The sequence below is a fragment of the Pangasianodon hypophthalmus genome, chromosome 17 (genome assembly GCF_027358585.1).
Source record: "Pangasianodon hypophthalmus isolate fPanHyp1 chromosome 17, fPanHyp1.pri, whole genome shotgun sequence".
Taxonomy (NCBI): Eukaryota; Metazoa; Chordata; class Actinopteri; order Siluriformes; family Pangasiidae; genus Pangasianodon; species Pangasianodon hypophthalmus.
In genome coordinates this window covers 4,979,804-4,994,645 of record NC_069726.1, presented here as the reverse complement: position 1 = coordinate 4,994,645, position 14,842 = coordinate 4,979,804, and the positions used below count along the sequence as shown (strand labels likewise).

The 14,842-nt window shown below is 39.1% G+C and overlaps 1 protein-coding gene across 5 annotated transcripts; it reads left to right on the top strand.

The window, feature by feature from the left end:
- The first annotated feature begins 1,465 nt into the window (after positions 1-1,465).
- smad4a (SMAD family member 4a) lies at positions 1,466-13,951 on the top strand. 5 transcript variants are annotated; one of them, XM_053241156.1, is made up of 13 exons: positions 1,466-1,768; positions 3,488-3,526; positions 3,810-4,159; positions 5,193-5,367; positions 5,460-5,489; positions 5,690-5,899; positions 7,056-7,178; positions 7,391-7,498; positions 7,582-7,632; positions 8,481-8,664; positions 9,117-9,285; positions 9,579-9,717; positions 10,198-13,951. In XM_053241156.1, the coding sequence occupies exons 3-13, from the start codon at positions 3,920-3,922 to the stop codon at positions 10,407-10,409; spliced, it is 1,641 nt and encodes a 546-aa protein (XP_053097131.1). In that variant the 5' UTR covers positions 1,466-1,768; positions 3,488-3,526; positions 3,810-3,919; the 3' UTR covers positions 10,410-13,951. The 5 variants fall into 5 exon arrangements, with proteins under 5 accessions (XP_053097131.1, XP_026799638.1, XP_026799636.1 ...); XM_026943837.3 differs by lacking the exon at positions 3,488-3,526 and having other exon boundaries at positions 5,193-5,361; XM_026943835.3 differs by lacking the exon at positions 3,488-3,526.
- Positions 13,952-14,842: the final 891 nt, after the last annotated feature.

Below are 14,842 nucleotides of genomic sequence, written 5' to 3'. Positions count from 1 at the left end.
TCGCCCCTATGAAAAAATGCACTGCTGTACTCAGGTTAATACTATACTGCTAGATGAAACTTTAACCCGGATTAAATCAAAGTTTATCTATTAATATTGTTGCCCCAAATTTTGAAATGAAAAATTGAAAATAATCAGGATTGCATTTATACCATAACTTAATACTGGTTCTACTTTTACAGTTAGCTTAAATTAACTTTATACCTGTATCTCCAGTACTTAATTAAACAAACTAATTTATGGATTCATGTGTATTCTGGTTCCTAAAGTGGGTTATATATGGTTTTTCTCGAAATCAAATAAAAATGTAAGAAAAAACATATTTATGGTTCTCAGGAGTAATGCTGTTGAAATACCAACAGGATCGATGATCAGATTGATCAAGGTTTTAATCAGAGGTTAAGGCTTTAATATACTAAGTAATGCTACATCATTATTTCATTTTGTGTGCTTCCAACTTTGTGGCAACAGTTTGGGGAAGGCCCACATATGGGTGTGATGGTCAGGTGTCCACAAACTTTTGGCCATATAGTGTACGTTTAATATAATTTGTTTATTTTATTTTAGAGTTAATCTTGTTTTAAAGTAACCAGCGGTTCACAAGCCTTTTTGTTTGTTTTTTTCGCCTCTTTTGACCACCTCGGTACAGATTTATGAACACAATCCAACTATTCATATATTAGGATCATTATTTAAACAGGCGCAGTAATATTTTGGCCATTTATTGACGCCATAGAAATTTTGATTCCTGAGCTTTTCACTGACAGAGCACATTAGAACCTAATGGACATCATTTATAGGCCTACTGGGTTTTGAGTTATTTAGGTTTGGATTAAATCTATTCAATTTAAATGACCAGTCAAACATGCCAATAAGTTCAAGTTCAAGCTCAAGCTCTTTATTTGTCACATACAGACAGTTATAGGGTGTATAATTCTTGTAGTGAAATTCTTAAGCTCCTGAACTGTGCAAAAAGAGCAAAGACACGTAAGACACATAAGCCATGGAATGTAAAACACATAAAACGCATGAGATATGAAGTGCAGGACGATACAGCGCAGGGAAAATAACAATAAATAGCTTTGTACAGAATGGACATTGCAATATGTAAGTGCATCATAAGAATTAACTATAAGAACTATAACATCATAACTATAACAAGTCAGTAGGCTACTAACTGCTTTGTTTATTATCAATATATTTTATTTATCTTTGATATTATTATTAGTAGTAGTAGTAGTAGTAGTATTGGGTTGTGATGATAATATAAAAAAAATCACAGCCCCATCTTGACCTGGGTTTCACAGAACCCACTTTGAGAACCTCTTCCTCTAGACATCAGGGAAAGGCTCCTCTTTGCTCTGCGCTATCACACGAGCGCCCTCTAGCGGCCTGCGGCTTTATGACGCCTCTCTCAACGCAGTACTATTTCTATTTTTCTAGGCTTTTCTGCGCATGCGCAATTCGCCATATTGCTACGGAAAATCAAAGCAGCTGCTGGGCGTAAGATGGTGCACGAGCCCCGAGGCTCGCGTGTTTATTTTTGTACCACTTCTTTTCTCTTATGCCTACCATAGCTTTTTATTTCCTACATATTTCGGATATCTTTCCGATGCAAATGTAGGGCGTGTGATTTTGTTTTACTGACTATACGCCATCTCTGGGTTTCCCTTAAACTGGAGAGAGTGGACGTATCCATCTTAGCTTAGCTTAGCTTAGCTTAGCTTAGCTAGCTAACTCGCTACTCACTCAGCAGCGAATTATCAAGGTAAAGTTATCGTCTTTAACGCTGATAAACATTATGTGTTCTTCAGGGGGTTAAGGAATAATTACTTCCAAATATCTAAAAACTGAACAGCAGTTCAATAGTAACATAACGCAGGGTACTGAAAGTTTGTGTAAGCCGTAGCTAGTTGACGTTAGCTAACACTTTGCTAGCTAGCTACAGCAGTTTTTTATTATATTAGCTTTGTGGGCGGCTAGCTAGCAGCGAGTCTGTGAGAACTGAGATTACCTCGGATACACAGCATTGAAACCACGCTATAATTTATTTAATAAGAGTCAGTGTCTTATTTTTAAAAAGTATTTAGTATTTATTTAGTAGTTGGATTGTATGCTATGAGAATACACAGGCTCGCGCTTTAAGGACGTCCCAACTATGTCATCTAACCTACACTAGCATTCTAGCTAACGTAATGTTTGTTTATTTATTTATTTATTTTTGAGCAGTTTAAAGTTGTGTTGAATAATTAAATGAGTAGAGCTACACGGATATTTATTCATTTTACCACATACATCCTTATACACCCTGTTGAGTAGGGGTGTTACGGTTTGAAAATTTCACGGTATGATAACTGAATCTGAAAATATCACGGTTTTACGGTATTAAATCAAAACTCCACCCTGAGACGCATTAAAGGTGTCGGTTATTGAAGTGTTTGCCATGTGCCTTGCAGTCAGGGCCTAAAAATGAAATGAGCAGGGTGTAGAGATGAGGAGGTGAGAGAGATGGACAGACTAGAGGACTAAAGCTCCGCTGCATCGCTCTCTGTGTCGCACTCTTGAGGTAGAGATGAAGCAAGGGACCATGCTGCATTCGACTTAACTCGGAAGTGGGAATTCAGAATTATATAATTTTCAAACTCAGTGCATGTAGAAACATGTGTTTTGTTAACTGCAAGATCCACATTAGTGATCATGAGTTTACGATATTTACTTTCCCAGAACAGCAAACTGTATGGTCTGAAGTAATGCTGCAGTCCGTTGTACTTGGAAGTCAGAAGTCGATTTTAGTCGCAAATTCCGATCTAAAAGTGTTCCAGTGCTTTAGCGCAGAAAAACATGGCTTCCCAGAGCAAGTTCATTTTTGTATGACTAGTCTGAATTTAATAAACATATTTAAAATGATTTACGTGAATTATTTCTAATGCGATTAATGAAGATAAGTTAGGTATAATGTAAGTCAACTATCTTGTTCATCTTTGCTCTTTACAATTGTTACAGTGTGTTCTATAATAAATTTGGGCTGAAATCAGTGAAATTACGTTACAAATCTGCACATACAAAGCTGTTAAAACACCTTTTCACAACAGAATCGCTACATATCAAGTAAAATCAAGTTTTATAAAATAGACAGTAATGTAAAGGGAGTTTAGTTTACTGTTGACTGTGTGCCACCATAATATTGTGAATTCAGGTTTGTTTGTCAGAGAACTCAGGCAACATCTACCTTGGGGAATTTCCGACTTGGAATTCCAAGTTAAATGATCATTCCATGGCTCTTTTCGGAGGTCGGATTGTTCCTGTTTCAGAATACAGTGGATTGCAGCATAAGTACCAACATTAAGATATTTATAGTAGTGAAGTAATATTTTATTTACTGTTAATGCGCCATGTTAACATGATGTCATGTGTTGAACTTTGGGGTGAGGATATCTTTTCATGTGGGAATTCCAAGTTTAAGGGATATTTTTTTTTCCCGCTTTAGGCGAATGCAGCATAAATCCCACTGCGCCGCTAGCATCAGGTAGATGAACAACATTTTGGGTAATTTGGGAACGTTTTATGGAAGAAAGATGTTTGAACTAAGACAGTTAATTCAGAGTTTGATTTGTTAAATAAATAGATATGTATTGATTATAAATATTGGTATGCAACTCGTCCAGGGTGGATTTTTCCTTCCATGTAACATTAATTATTGGTTTCATGAAGCGCAAAGCACTCTGATAAATCTAGACAGCATCTCAGGCATGACGTGTTGTTTTCATTGTTTGTTCTACAGTTATCTGATTAAATCATGTTTCTTTCAGGTCGAGAATTGAATGGATACACCAGAACGCAGCCTGTTGATGCTTTTCTGTCTCTGAACATCTGGTGAGATCGTTTTAAAGAGGCTCAGAGACGAGGGAGGTCAGTCAGGATGTCGATCACGAACACGCCGACCAGTAACGACGCCTGCCTGAGCATCGTGCACAGCCTGATGTGCCACAGGCAGGGCGGCGAGAGCGAGACTTTCGCCAAACGAGCCATCGAGAGCCTGGTGAAAAAGCTGAAAGAGAAGAAAGATGAACTTGACTCACTCATCACAGCCATCACCACCAACGGGGCTCATCCCAGCAAGTGTGTGACCATCCAGCGCACTCTGGATGGCCGGCTTCAGGTGAGCTGGACTGGATGATGGCAAACTCAAGGCAGGGTGATGAGTATTTTCTGAGTTTGTTGTCTGAGTATAGAATCATTTTACCAATTCCTAAACTAGCAGAGGCTTTCATGAAAATATTTTCATCTGACCAGACTAGGAGCATGATGGTGTACTGAACAACAAAGTGGTGTTATTGTTAAGTGTATTGTTTGTGTTATATCGCAGCACTTTGCCAACCCTAAAAATTTTGACACATTATGCTTTTTATCTGTTTATAGTTAGAGTTAATGTTTTGGAACATCCTTGAACCAAGTGAGGTTCCCTTATTATATTAACCTCAGTTGTTCATTTACCAGACTCTCTTTTTTTGAATAAGAGTAATAGTAATAATTTAATAATAGAAACGTTATCAAGAAACCACAAAGCCCTCTGTCCTGAAGACTTTGCCTTGGAGGAAAACATAGTTATTTCTTTACCTCTCACTGTTACAAAGCACTGACACTGGAGGCTCCTTCCAAAATGCTTAATAAACAACTTGTTGCAGAAAACTTCACCATATCACCAACAATTACGCAGTTAAAAAAAAAAGTTTGTGGAACATTCACCATACGAGTCACTGTGAATGAACTGCACTGCTGTCAGAGTTGCTGTTATTAAAAAGTTAAACAACAACTGTAAATGAATAGTGATAGCTTGCATGTTAAATTAAATTTACCAGAGGAAGACAAAATAATTGTACAGTCTTTTGCTAAACATTTAAAAATTAAAAAAAAAGTCATGAAGTGTAACAAATCTAGTTTTTTCTAACCATGTAATTTATCTTTTGCCATGCAGCTGCTTAGTTGATGTTCTCAGATAACGTAATAAACTGGGAATCATGATGTACAATTATTGTACTGTAAATTTTCCATATTAAAATTTGGTCTCTGTCTCAAGCCAGCGCCTACAGTAACACCTGCTTCTTGTAATTCTATACCCATGTTTACTCTGTTCCCCTATTGCTTCTCAGTTTTGGTTTACAGGCTCAAGTGTCTTCTCTATTGTCTTTAAGGTGGCTGGACGTAAAGGTTTCCCTCACGTGATCTATGCCCGCCTGTGGCGGTGGCCCGACCTCCACAAGAACGAGTTGAAGCACGTCAAATACTGCCAGTTTGCTTTCGACCTGAAGTGTGATAGTGTCTGCGTGAACCCTTACCACTACGAGCGGGTGGTTTCACCAGGTATAGGTCAGTCAGAGATTTCACGTCTTAACTGTGCCGTGGTTTGTTGTCTCCGCTGTACTTGTGTTAAGCTCAAGCATTGTGTTTTTCCTCCACAGACCTCTCTGGACTTACACTGTCGGGTACTGGTGAGTCACATGTTTGTCTCTTGATACACATTTGTTTCATCCTAATTTTCCATTTCATGTGGTGTTAACGGTTTATGTAGAGTTTCATTGTGTGCAGTGCAAAGTAAATGTGAAAATGTGGACAAGGTCCAAGGATTTTACACCCAGAATGCCTAATTATTAAAAGCTGTGTTAACTGTACATGTTTTTACACATTCCAGGTTCCTCTGGCCTCATGGTCAAAGACGAGTATGACTATGATTGCCCATCATCTTTACCCAGTTCTGAGGGCCACATCCAGACCATCCAGCACCCTCCTACGAGACCCATGCCTGAGCCGGCCTTCAGCAGTCCTGCCCTACTCCCTCCCGCTGAAGGCAGCAGCTCGGCCTCCACCTCTGCCTTCTCCAGTATCCCAGTGGGATCTTCAAGTAAGACCTTCTCATTTGACACCTCCTCATATTGGGTGCCTCGCGTTTCTTTAATTGCATTTCCGCGTCTCCTTTTCTTACACCCCCGTTTTGTGTTTTAGCTCCTCCCACCCACTGAGGGCATGAGGACAGAGCAGTCAGCGTTTAACGTGTTTGCCAAATGAGAGTAAACAGTCACTTTAAGGCAGTGTCACTTGGTTTCTCAGCCGTATCATCTGTTACTGGGCGTAATAGATCTGCCTGTACTGGCTGCCGAGTGTGTGAGTTTGAATACCAGTAGTGACATAGCTATAGAGTATACGAGTATACAAAGTGGTTCTGATTTGTGGTGGGAAGGATAGAAGGAGCACTGCCCTCTTGCTTCTTCTCCATGGATCAGAGCGATGCTAGGTAATCGTGGGTGTCTGTGAGCAGAATCACCTCCAGCTACTCTGTGAAGTGAGCAGCAGTTTGAAAAGATGCACTGGCTTCATGTGTCTGAGAGGAAGCATGTGTAATTACAAACTACAATGAAGTAATGTTGTACGTACAATTTTAAGGTTTTTATCTATTGTTAAGCTAATGTTCTGCTGGCAAGTATTATGGAAAGTGTAGCACATCATGATCAAGTTTGAAGTTTTGTCTTTATACCCATTGCTCTTAATGTTCTTGTTAATTTGCAGTTAATTTACCATTTGTTTGGAAAAGGGAAGAATTTGTGTCATAGAGGTATATCAAAAAGATTTAGGTCTTGGAAAAATCTGTGTATCTTGACTGTAAAAAAAAAAAAAAAGAGAGAGAGAGAGGCTTTCTGATCACATTTAAATTGATATTTCCTTGATAATGATTTTGATAAGGGCTTCTATCTGTTTCTGAGTCACAAGTTGAAGGACTTGAGGAATGAGGAGGTGTTAAATTACTGAGAAGCACCCATAGACTAGTCATTTTGGTGTGTTATAAATATTAAGGTCATGCTGAAAAGCTTTCTCATTGGGATGGATGGTGTTCTTAGTCTTGTTTTGTGTTTGGGTATTTAAATTTATTTTTTAAAATTTACCTATATTCCTGAATGTGTTGTTTTCTACTAAACTACTGCCATTCTTGCAACTAATTGATAATTCTTGGGCCTGTGTGTTGAACCATTTAGAAGAATTAAAATCCCACTCTCTCTTCTCAGCTCAGCCCAGTATTCTCTCAGGGAGCCGTAGCAGCGAGGGGCTGCTACAGATTGCTTCGGGAACAGGGCAGGGGACGCAGCAGAATGGCTTTCCCCCAGGCAACTCCTCCACTTACCATCACAGTAAGCTTCTTCCCGACCAGAAAGCTTTTCAGCATCTCCTTCACCAGCTTCCCGTACCAGTGTCCCTGTTTTCTTTCCCCTTTCGCAGAAGCAAAACCTCCTTTTCTTTTTGTTAAACTTCCCTTTTGATGTGGTGACTCATGTAGCTGAAAACACAAATGCTGAAGGAAATTTTGCATCAAAGCTTGTGTTTTTCACCCATGCTCTTTTAGATGCAACCTCCACTTGGACAAGAAGCAGCAGTTTCACTCCCAGTGTGCCTCCACAACAAAATGGCCATATACAACATCATCCACCCATGCACCATCCAGGACACTACTGTAAGTTCAGATCATTGATAGTGCTCCAGTAGATTCCCAGCTCAGCCCTGTTGATCTGATCTTTTGGGTTTTGTTTCCCTCAGGGCCTGTACACAATGAAATAGCATTTCAGCCACCTATTTCAAACCACCCAGGTAAGTGCTTCCAGTAGATTTTACTGGTTTTGTTGTTCAGTGTTTTTAAATTCCATTCAGAGACACGTGTTAGATAGTCTGGCTTTATGGATTAGGAAAAGGGATGAGAAAAGTAATCCATTCTCACACGAAATCATGATTCTGTTCACATGAATATATAAAATGTGATGATCAGACAATTAACGTAAATTAATGGATTATTTATGGAATTTTTTTTTAAAGAAAATATTAATAGTACTAAATTACATTTTTAACGTAAAATAAAAACTTTGGGTTAGGGAAGCAACATTGTTGCATTCAGATTTGAATTAGCCCATAATTTTATACTTACAAAATACATTTTTACTCTTTTAGGCAGCTTATGAGGAGACAGTTAAATTTGAATTAGATTTTTGCCATTGAGTACAGATATATTATGCTCGAACAATGAATTCTAACAGCCCTGCTGGAAATATGCCTATGGTTTTTCATGATTAATGAGCGTAGTGCTGTTTTAAAAGCAGCAAGTGGTCATACTGGGGAAAAGGCACAATGTGAGATATAGAAATTAAAGACAGTGCTACATCAGGATGCTTAAAGAATACATTTATAATCATATCACGGCACTCTGAATTGGAATTGAATAGTGGGTGCCTAGAGTCCAGTCCTTACTGAGTGTGAAGGGTTTCAGTTATCCAGATTATTGGATTATTTGGTAGTATTAAATGGAATTACCCCTAAAGTAATGTTAAAACCCCTGGGATCAGAAGCAAAATGTCTTCCAGATTGTACAAGTCCAGTCACCCTCATTTGTTACAATTCGATAAAATAAAAACATTGTTTTTGAGTGCCTGTTTTTTCTTACCCAGCTCCCGAGTACTGGTGCTCCATTGCCTACTTTGAGATGGATGTGCAGGTCGGTGAGACTTTTAAGGTTCCCTCAAACTGCCCCATTGTGACCGTGGATGGCTATGTGGACCCATCAGGAGGAGACCGCTTTTGTCTGGGCCAGCTAAGCAACGTGCACAGAACTGAGGCCATCGAAAGAGCAAGGTCTGAGTAATGTTTCATTTTTCAGGTTCAAATCACATCAACTATCATCTGTTTTACAAAGTTCTGTCTTACCATTCATTATTACGCTAGTGTGATGTGTTATTTGAATCGTATGTGGTGCACTGTATTCTTTCTTGAAAATTTGAACTAGATGTCCTGCTGATCCAGCCCATTTCTTGACTTGATAGAATATAAATGTAACTGATAAAATATTCACCATATTTATTTATTTTAGTGTGAAACAAACCAAAATCTAAATAATGGAAACAGATGTGGAGGGAAAATATGACTTGGGTTAATGTCATCTTTCTGTTCCAAGACCAGTCAGACTTCTGCTACACATAATGTTTCATGTTTCAATTTGTTATTCCACATGTAATAAATTCAGAGGCACCATTTTGACCAGAGCAGGAGGTAACAGTAGGGGTTAACACAAATTTGTTGCTTCCCAGGCTGCACATTGGTAAGGGCGTCCAGCTGGAATGTAAAGGTGAGGGTGACGTGTGGGTGCGCTGCCTCAGTGACCACGCCGTCTTCGTGCAGAGCTACTACTTGGATCGAGAGGCTGGCCGTGCCCCTGGAGACGCCGTGCATAAGATCTACCCGAGTGCATACATCAAGGTTAGACAGATTTGTCTCTGTAACGATATTATACATGATGTACTGGTATCCTGTATGTTGGGAACAACTGATTTGGAATGTTTGGTGACCTCAGATCAATTTCTTTCTTGTTAGCTGAGTGACATTCATCTCATCAAAAATCTTGTCAAAATTTCCACTACAAAGATTTTCTCTGTCTATATTTGGACAGATGTAGAAAATTACTCACTAAAGGGAATTTTTTATACGACCAAACATTGCCAGTTGGCTCGTTAGTCATGCCATTGCTTTATTCCCTTGTTGCTGCGATGCAGGTATTTGACCTGCGTCAGTGCCACCGGCAGATGCAGCAGCAGGCGGCTACGGCTCAGGCAGCGGCTGCAGCTCAGGCAGCGGCGGTGGCTGGAAACATCCCCGGACCTGGATCTGTGGGCGGCATCGCCCCCGCAATCAGTAAGTAACGGTCTCCGGTTTCTTTAAAATGGTTAGTGATTAAAGCTCGGTCGCCATACTTGTGCCATATACCGCATGCTCATCTTCCTTCCAATAAACCATTATATATGGCAGATCTGTAATAGTTAGCACGAGTGCTTGTGCACAAGATGTCGTTCACATTGTAATTATTTGCATAAAGCTGTTTTCCCACACTCCCTTCCCTTTTCAGGACATCAGTCGTACTCATCCCAATTTAAAATATTCCTTTTCCTTCTTTGCCTATCTAAACTATTCCTGTGCTTGCTGTATTTTGCATTTGTTTTGGATGTGATGTTTAGGAACTGATGTGTAAACTGAAATGACCAACATGGCAAAAACAACAGGAAGTGCACGCTAATACCTTTTCTAATCAAACTGAAATTAAAAATCATTAATATAAATTTGCCACGTGCATTGCGTTTTTTGCTGCTGATAACTGCTTATTGTGCTATGCTTTAGGTCTGTCTGCAGCCGCTGGCATCGGTGTGGACGATCTGCGCAGGCTGTGCATCCTGCGCATGAGCTTCGTGAAAGGCTGGGGTCCCGATTACCCAAGGCAGAGCATTAAGGAGACACCATGCTGGATTGAGATCCACCTGCACCGGGCCCTGCAGCTGCTGGACGAGGTGCTGCACACTATGCCCATAGCTGACCCACAGCCGCTGGACTGAGCACAACATTGTCTCTCTCTCTCTCTCCCTGTTAGAGCCAGGCACTGAACTGAGCGAGGTTTTGTTTTTCCACAATCAGGTAACTAATGCCGATGAACTGTGCGATAGTGTGGATGAGTTCAGAGATGACCCTCAGCCTCTTGTTAAACAAAAGGCGACATCAAGGATGTTGACACAACACAAATTTGACTTTTTAATAGGAAATAACAGTGGAAAGATGCTCCATGATTTCATCCAAACACCTTATTGTTGCTGTTCTTCTGAAGGCCCCAACGGTGCAAAAGTTGTATTAACAAACAAGGAATCAAATTGTGAGCATTATGTGAGGAAATGGTTTACGCTCTCTATATTATAAACCCAGGAAGAGCATAATGGACATAACTGCTTCTTTATATAGACTGAAGGTGTTTTTACAGAATTCATGGATGTAGTTTCCACAGTCTGCAACACACAAAGATGTTCAGGGACATTTTGTGCATGTCAGTGCTACCAGAAACTAATCACTGCTTTACAGGGCAATGTTTAATGAATTACATTTATGCCATATTGGGCCATGATGAAGTTACTGACCTGTGTATTAATATAGTGCAGGACCTAGGCCTTTCTCAAGAACTATAAAACCACTTGCAGGTTTTCTTTTTTTTTCTTTTTTCTTTTTTTGCCGCAGTTTGTAAATTTCGGAGCCCTCTGCTTCTTTTTCCCCAGACTAACCCCACATCCTCTGTTGAAAGCATGTTGGTTTCCAGAGTCAAATTTTAGGAAGGAAAAAAAAAAAAAAGCAGAGAACTGAGCAGCCCTGTAACAGCAGGGATCTAAGTTAGGTTCACGGCAGAAAAATGTAAGCAGAAGTCTAAAATTTAATGAACTAGCCTCAGTGACAATATTGCAAATCACAGCTTTTCTAAAATATTGTAAAAATATACAGGATTGTATCACCTGGAGATGACAGACTGCACCTTTAACTGCTGTTTCATACATTGAGCCATCCCTTAGCTTATTAAACCATGTAGCATTTATTTTTCCCCCCCTGCTGGAATGAAGTAAAGCAATTGTAACTAGTTTAAACCCTGACATTTTCTAAAATACAGTATGTAACCACATTGTACTACAGGCAAGAGATAGGAAGATTGAGGGGAAGCGATAAAAACGTATTTTGCAATATAAAGCTGTTAAGATAGGCAGGGTGATCAGCTTGTATGGGCGCAATAGTGTTTTTTTTTTTTTTTTTTTTTTTAAATCTAAATCATTACCAGTTAATATAGCACTTTATTAAAGTTTTCATTTTCCCTCCCTTCCTAATTTCTCCTCTAACATTTATCACAGCCATGTTCCAACCTGTGACACCTTAAGGTTTTATTAGTGGGACATTAAACTCTCACTAGGGTTCATTCACAGCTTCATGACTCAACATTAACAGATTTTTTTTAAATAATAATACCCATACCTCTGTGCTTTGTATGTCTAAATGCATGTTGAAAGGGCTTGTGGTGATTTCCACTTCATACAAACTTCTTGGCCTTGAAGCAAGCCTCGTAAGGATACCTCTCTCTCTCACTCTTCTCTGAAGAACCAAACTCATACCTTTTTACCTTTCTTACCTTTTTAAATTCCCATCCTTCTCAGTGAATAAATCTCATCAGTGTGTTAATTAGAATGAAACTAGAAAACGAACATGTTTTCTATGCGAGCAGGAAGCCATATGAAATGAGAGAACAGAGAATAAGGTCAGTATTACTTAAAGCCTGTGTATGTATGTCCTGGCTCTTTTGCTTTAAGTACAAACTGACGGAGTTTAGACAATCCTGTCGGCATGGCCTCTCTTAGTGGTCTCACCTAGAATGATTCCTTTTGCTACTTTTACAATATGCAGCCTGATGTTCTATAGCAATTTGTATTGAAAAGAGAAAGATGATTGCAGTTTCCATAGGAACACTTGTTCTTTCAGGTAGATAATCGATTTTATCAGTTAACTGAAATATATTTCAAAGTAGGATGTTGAACAATTTCTGCTGTCTTGTGTGTTTTTTTTTAAGTTTGGTTCCACTTTATACATATTCCTGCCATACTAAAATTTTGATATCCATTTAGGGCTGGGCGATATGAAAAAATTGTATCCAAGTAATTTAACATCATGAAGTGAAGCCCTGTGACTATTGTCAGGTGATGTTGTATCTGTTACTCACTGCAACAAGTGTTTGAGTGTTGAAATCTATCGTGCCCCATCCTTTTCCTTGTTACAAATGTTGGATGAAAAATGTCAGAATTTAGTTTTGCGGTCATTCTCATTGTTTTGCTGGTACCTGGTTGGCAAAACCTTAGCCCAACACCTGGTTTTATCAAACACTTGAGTTAAATTGGATCATTTAGTCATCGTTTAGTCATCAGCCAATCCTGTGGCAGGTCAAGAGCTTCAGTTAATGTTCATATCAAACACCAGATTGGGCAAAATGGTCTCAGTGACTTTGACTCTGGCATTGTTGTTGGTGGCAGACAGGCTGGTTTGAGCATTCCTGGGATTTTCACACAGAGCATTCTCTAGAATTTACACAGAATGGTACAAAAACAAAAAAAAACATCCAGTGAGCTAAATAGCAGTGAGTTGAGAAGGTCAGACTGGTTCAAGCTGACTGGAAGACTGCGGTAACTCAACCACTCTTTACGTCCATGGTGAGCAGAAAATCAAAGAATACAGTATTTTCCAATTCATGTGGCCAGTGTGAGTGTATATGTGGTAGAAAGCATTCCAAAATGTTCATCAAAATCTGTCTGTTTTTATATTCTGTTTGTGTAGTGCTTTGTAAGTTTGTCATGAGGCCAGGGTGGTGATCACGAAATGCTGCATCTTAAGCATGGGTAAAGCTAGCAATACCAGCGGTGAGACAGATCTTTCAACAAGGAAAAGTTTATTAATTGAAAGACAAGCCACAAGTAAGTAAACAACACTAAGAAGCTAGCCTGAGCTCAAGTCTGAAATATTCAGAAAAACCAAACTACATGTGTCTTGGATAGTTCTTCTATTTTTCCTCATAAATGACACACTAAATGTTAATATATGCCTTTATAAATATAAAAGTTCCCCAGTTTTGTCATCCTTCATGTAAAATACACAATACAAATCACTCTACACATATTGGTTAGCTCTTACCAATTTTTCAGAGAATATAATTTACTAAGAGAAATTGGAACAACACACAAAAAAGAACAAAAAAAATACAAATTGTATGTATATGTAAAGTACAATACATTGTCCAAAAAGAGAAAGCGGGCAGAAAAGAATCACAATGTACACTTTAGTGGTTAAAGAAAGGGCGAGTAAATAAATAACCATCCGTTTTAGCTCAATATTTACAACTAAGACTGCTTTTCCGAGCAGAGTCGCTCGGGAGTACCACAATGCTTGTGCTTGCATTAGAACGCGCTACAGCAGGCCACGGCGCACTACGTAAACTGTCAAATGGCACTTAAAATATTCCCAAAGCATAAAGAAATTAAAAACAATCACAATCACGCTACAAATAATAGAAAGAGGAAAGAAAAAGAAACGTTATGATGACTGGGATAGTGCAGCGGTCATATTGGTAGACTCCCAAGAGTTCTACGTTTCCCATTTTAAGAGATTAATACAGTTATCAGTCACAATGGCGAGATGAAGTCATGGATGTGCCTCTAAATGTGCGTGTGCATATCTGTGGTTGGTGTGTGTGAGTTGATGGTGAGGGATGTTGGACAGTAGGGACACCTGAACCACGTGTAAGAGTAGACCTTGTTTTGAGCATGCAGCTTAAACTCGACTGTTCTGCTCTTAAAGTTATAATAATTGCAGAAGTGAGCAAACATTTTGTCTGCTCCTGGAGGTCTTAGTGAAATTGAAGGCACTGAAGTCTCTTTAACAGTGAAGCTGCCTTGCTAGAACTAGAAGAGCCTTTTCCTGTTCACTCCAGCTCAGGGGGTTTGATATGTTTAAGTCATGTGTTCTTCACAGCCTTTAAGTGATGCACACCTCACATCAGTTAGGGTCGGCTCTGTCCAAAAACCACACGCTATGGCGCTAAACAGCGTGTCGTATGTCCAACAGTAATTCAACATTCAGGGAGGAAAAAAAAATTAAAAATGCACTGTTTAGTACAGTAGAGTGCAGAGTCAGAGTTCGGCTACTTCCCAAGCAGCATACCAAGCTTGTCAAATCATGTCAAAGTAGTCAGGGGTGGACAAAAATATCACTATACTTTTATACTTGTACCACAGAAATGTGTTGTGAATACTTTTCACAGGACATTTCTATGGTACACAATATGCATTATTTTATAGAAGTTTGCTGGACTTTACGGTCTTCAAAAATAAGTTATTTAACACTGAAAAGGAGGATAAATTAAGAATCAAGTGATCAGTAAGAGATTTTGTGTCCTAAAATAAAATAATGTTTAAAATGTTAA

Bases quoted from the DNA above. Each gene is read 5' to 3' on its own strand.
- smad4a (XM_026943835.3), top strand. From the start codon at position 3,920: ATGTCGATCACGAACACGCCGACCAGTAACGACGCCTGCCTGAGCATC. The intron at 4,160-5,192 runs GTGAGCTGGACT...ATTGTCTTTAAG, and splicing joins CTCTGGATGGCCGGCTTCAG to GTGGCTGGACGTAAAGGTTT. The intron at 7,179-7,390 runs GTAAGCTTCTTC...ATGCTCTTTTAG, and splicing joins CTCCTCCACTTACCATCACA to ATGCAACCTCCACTTGGACA.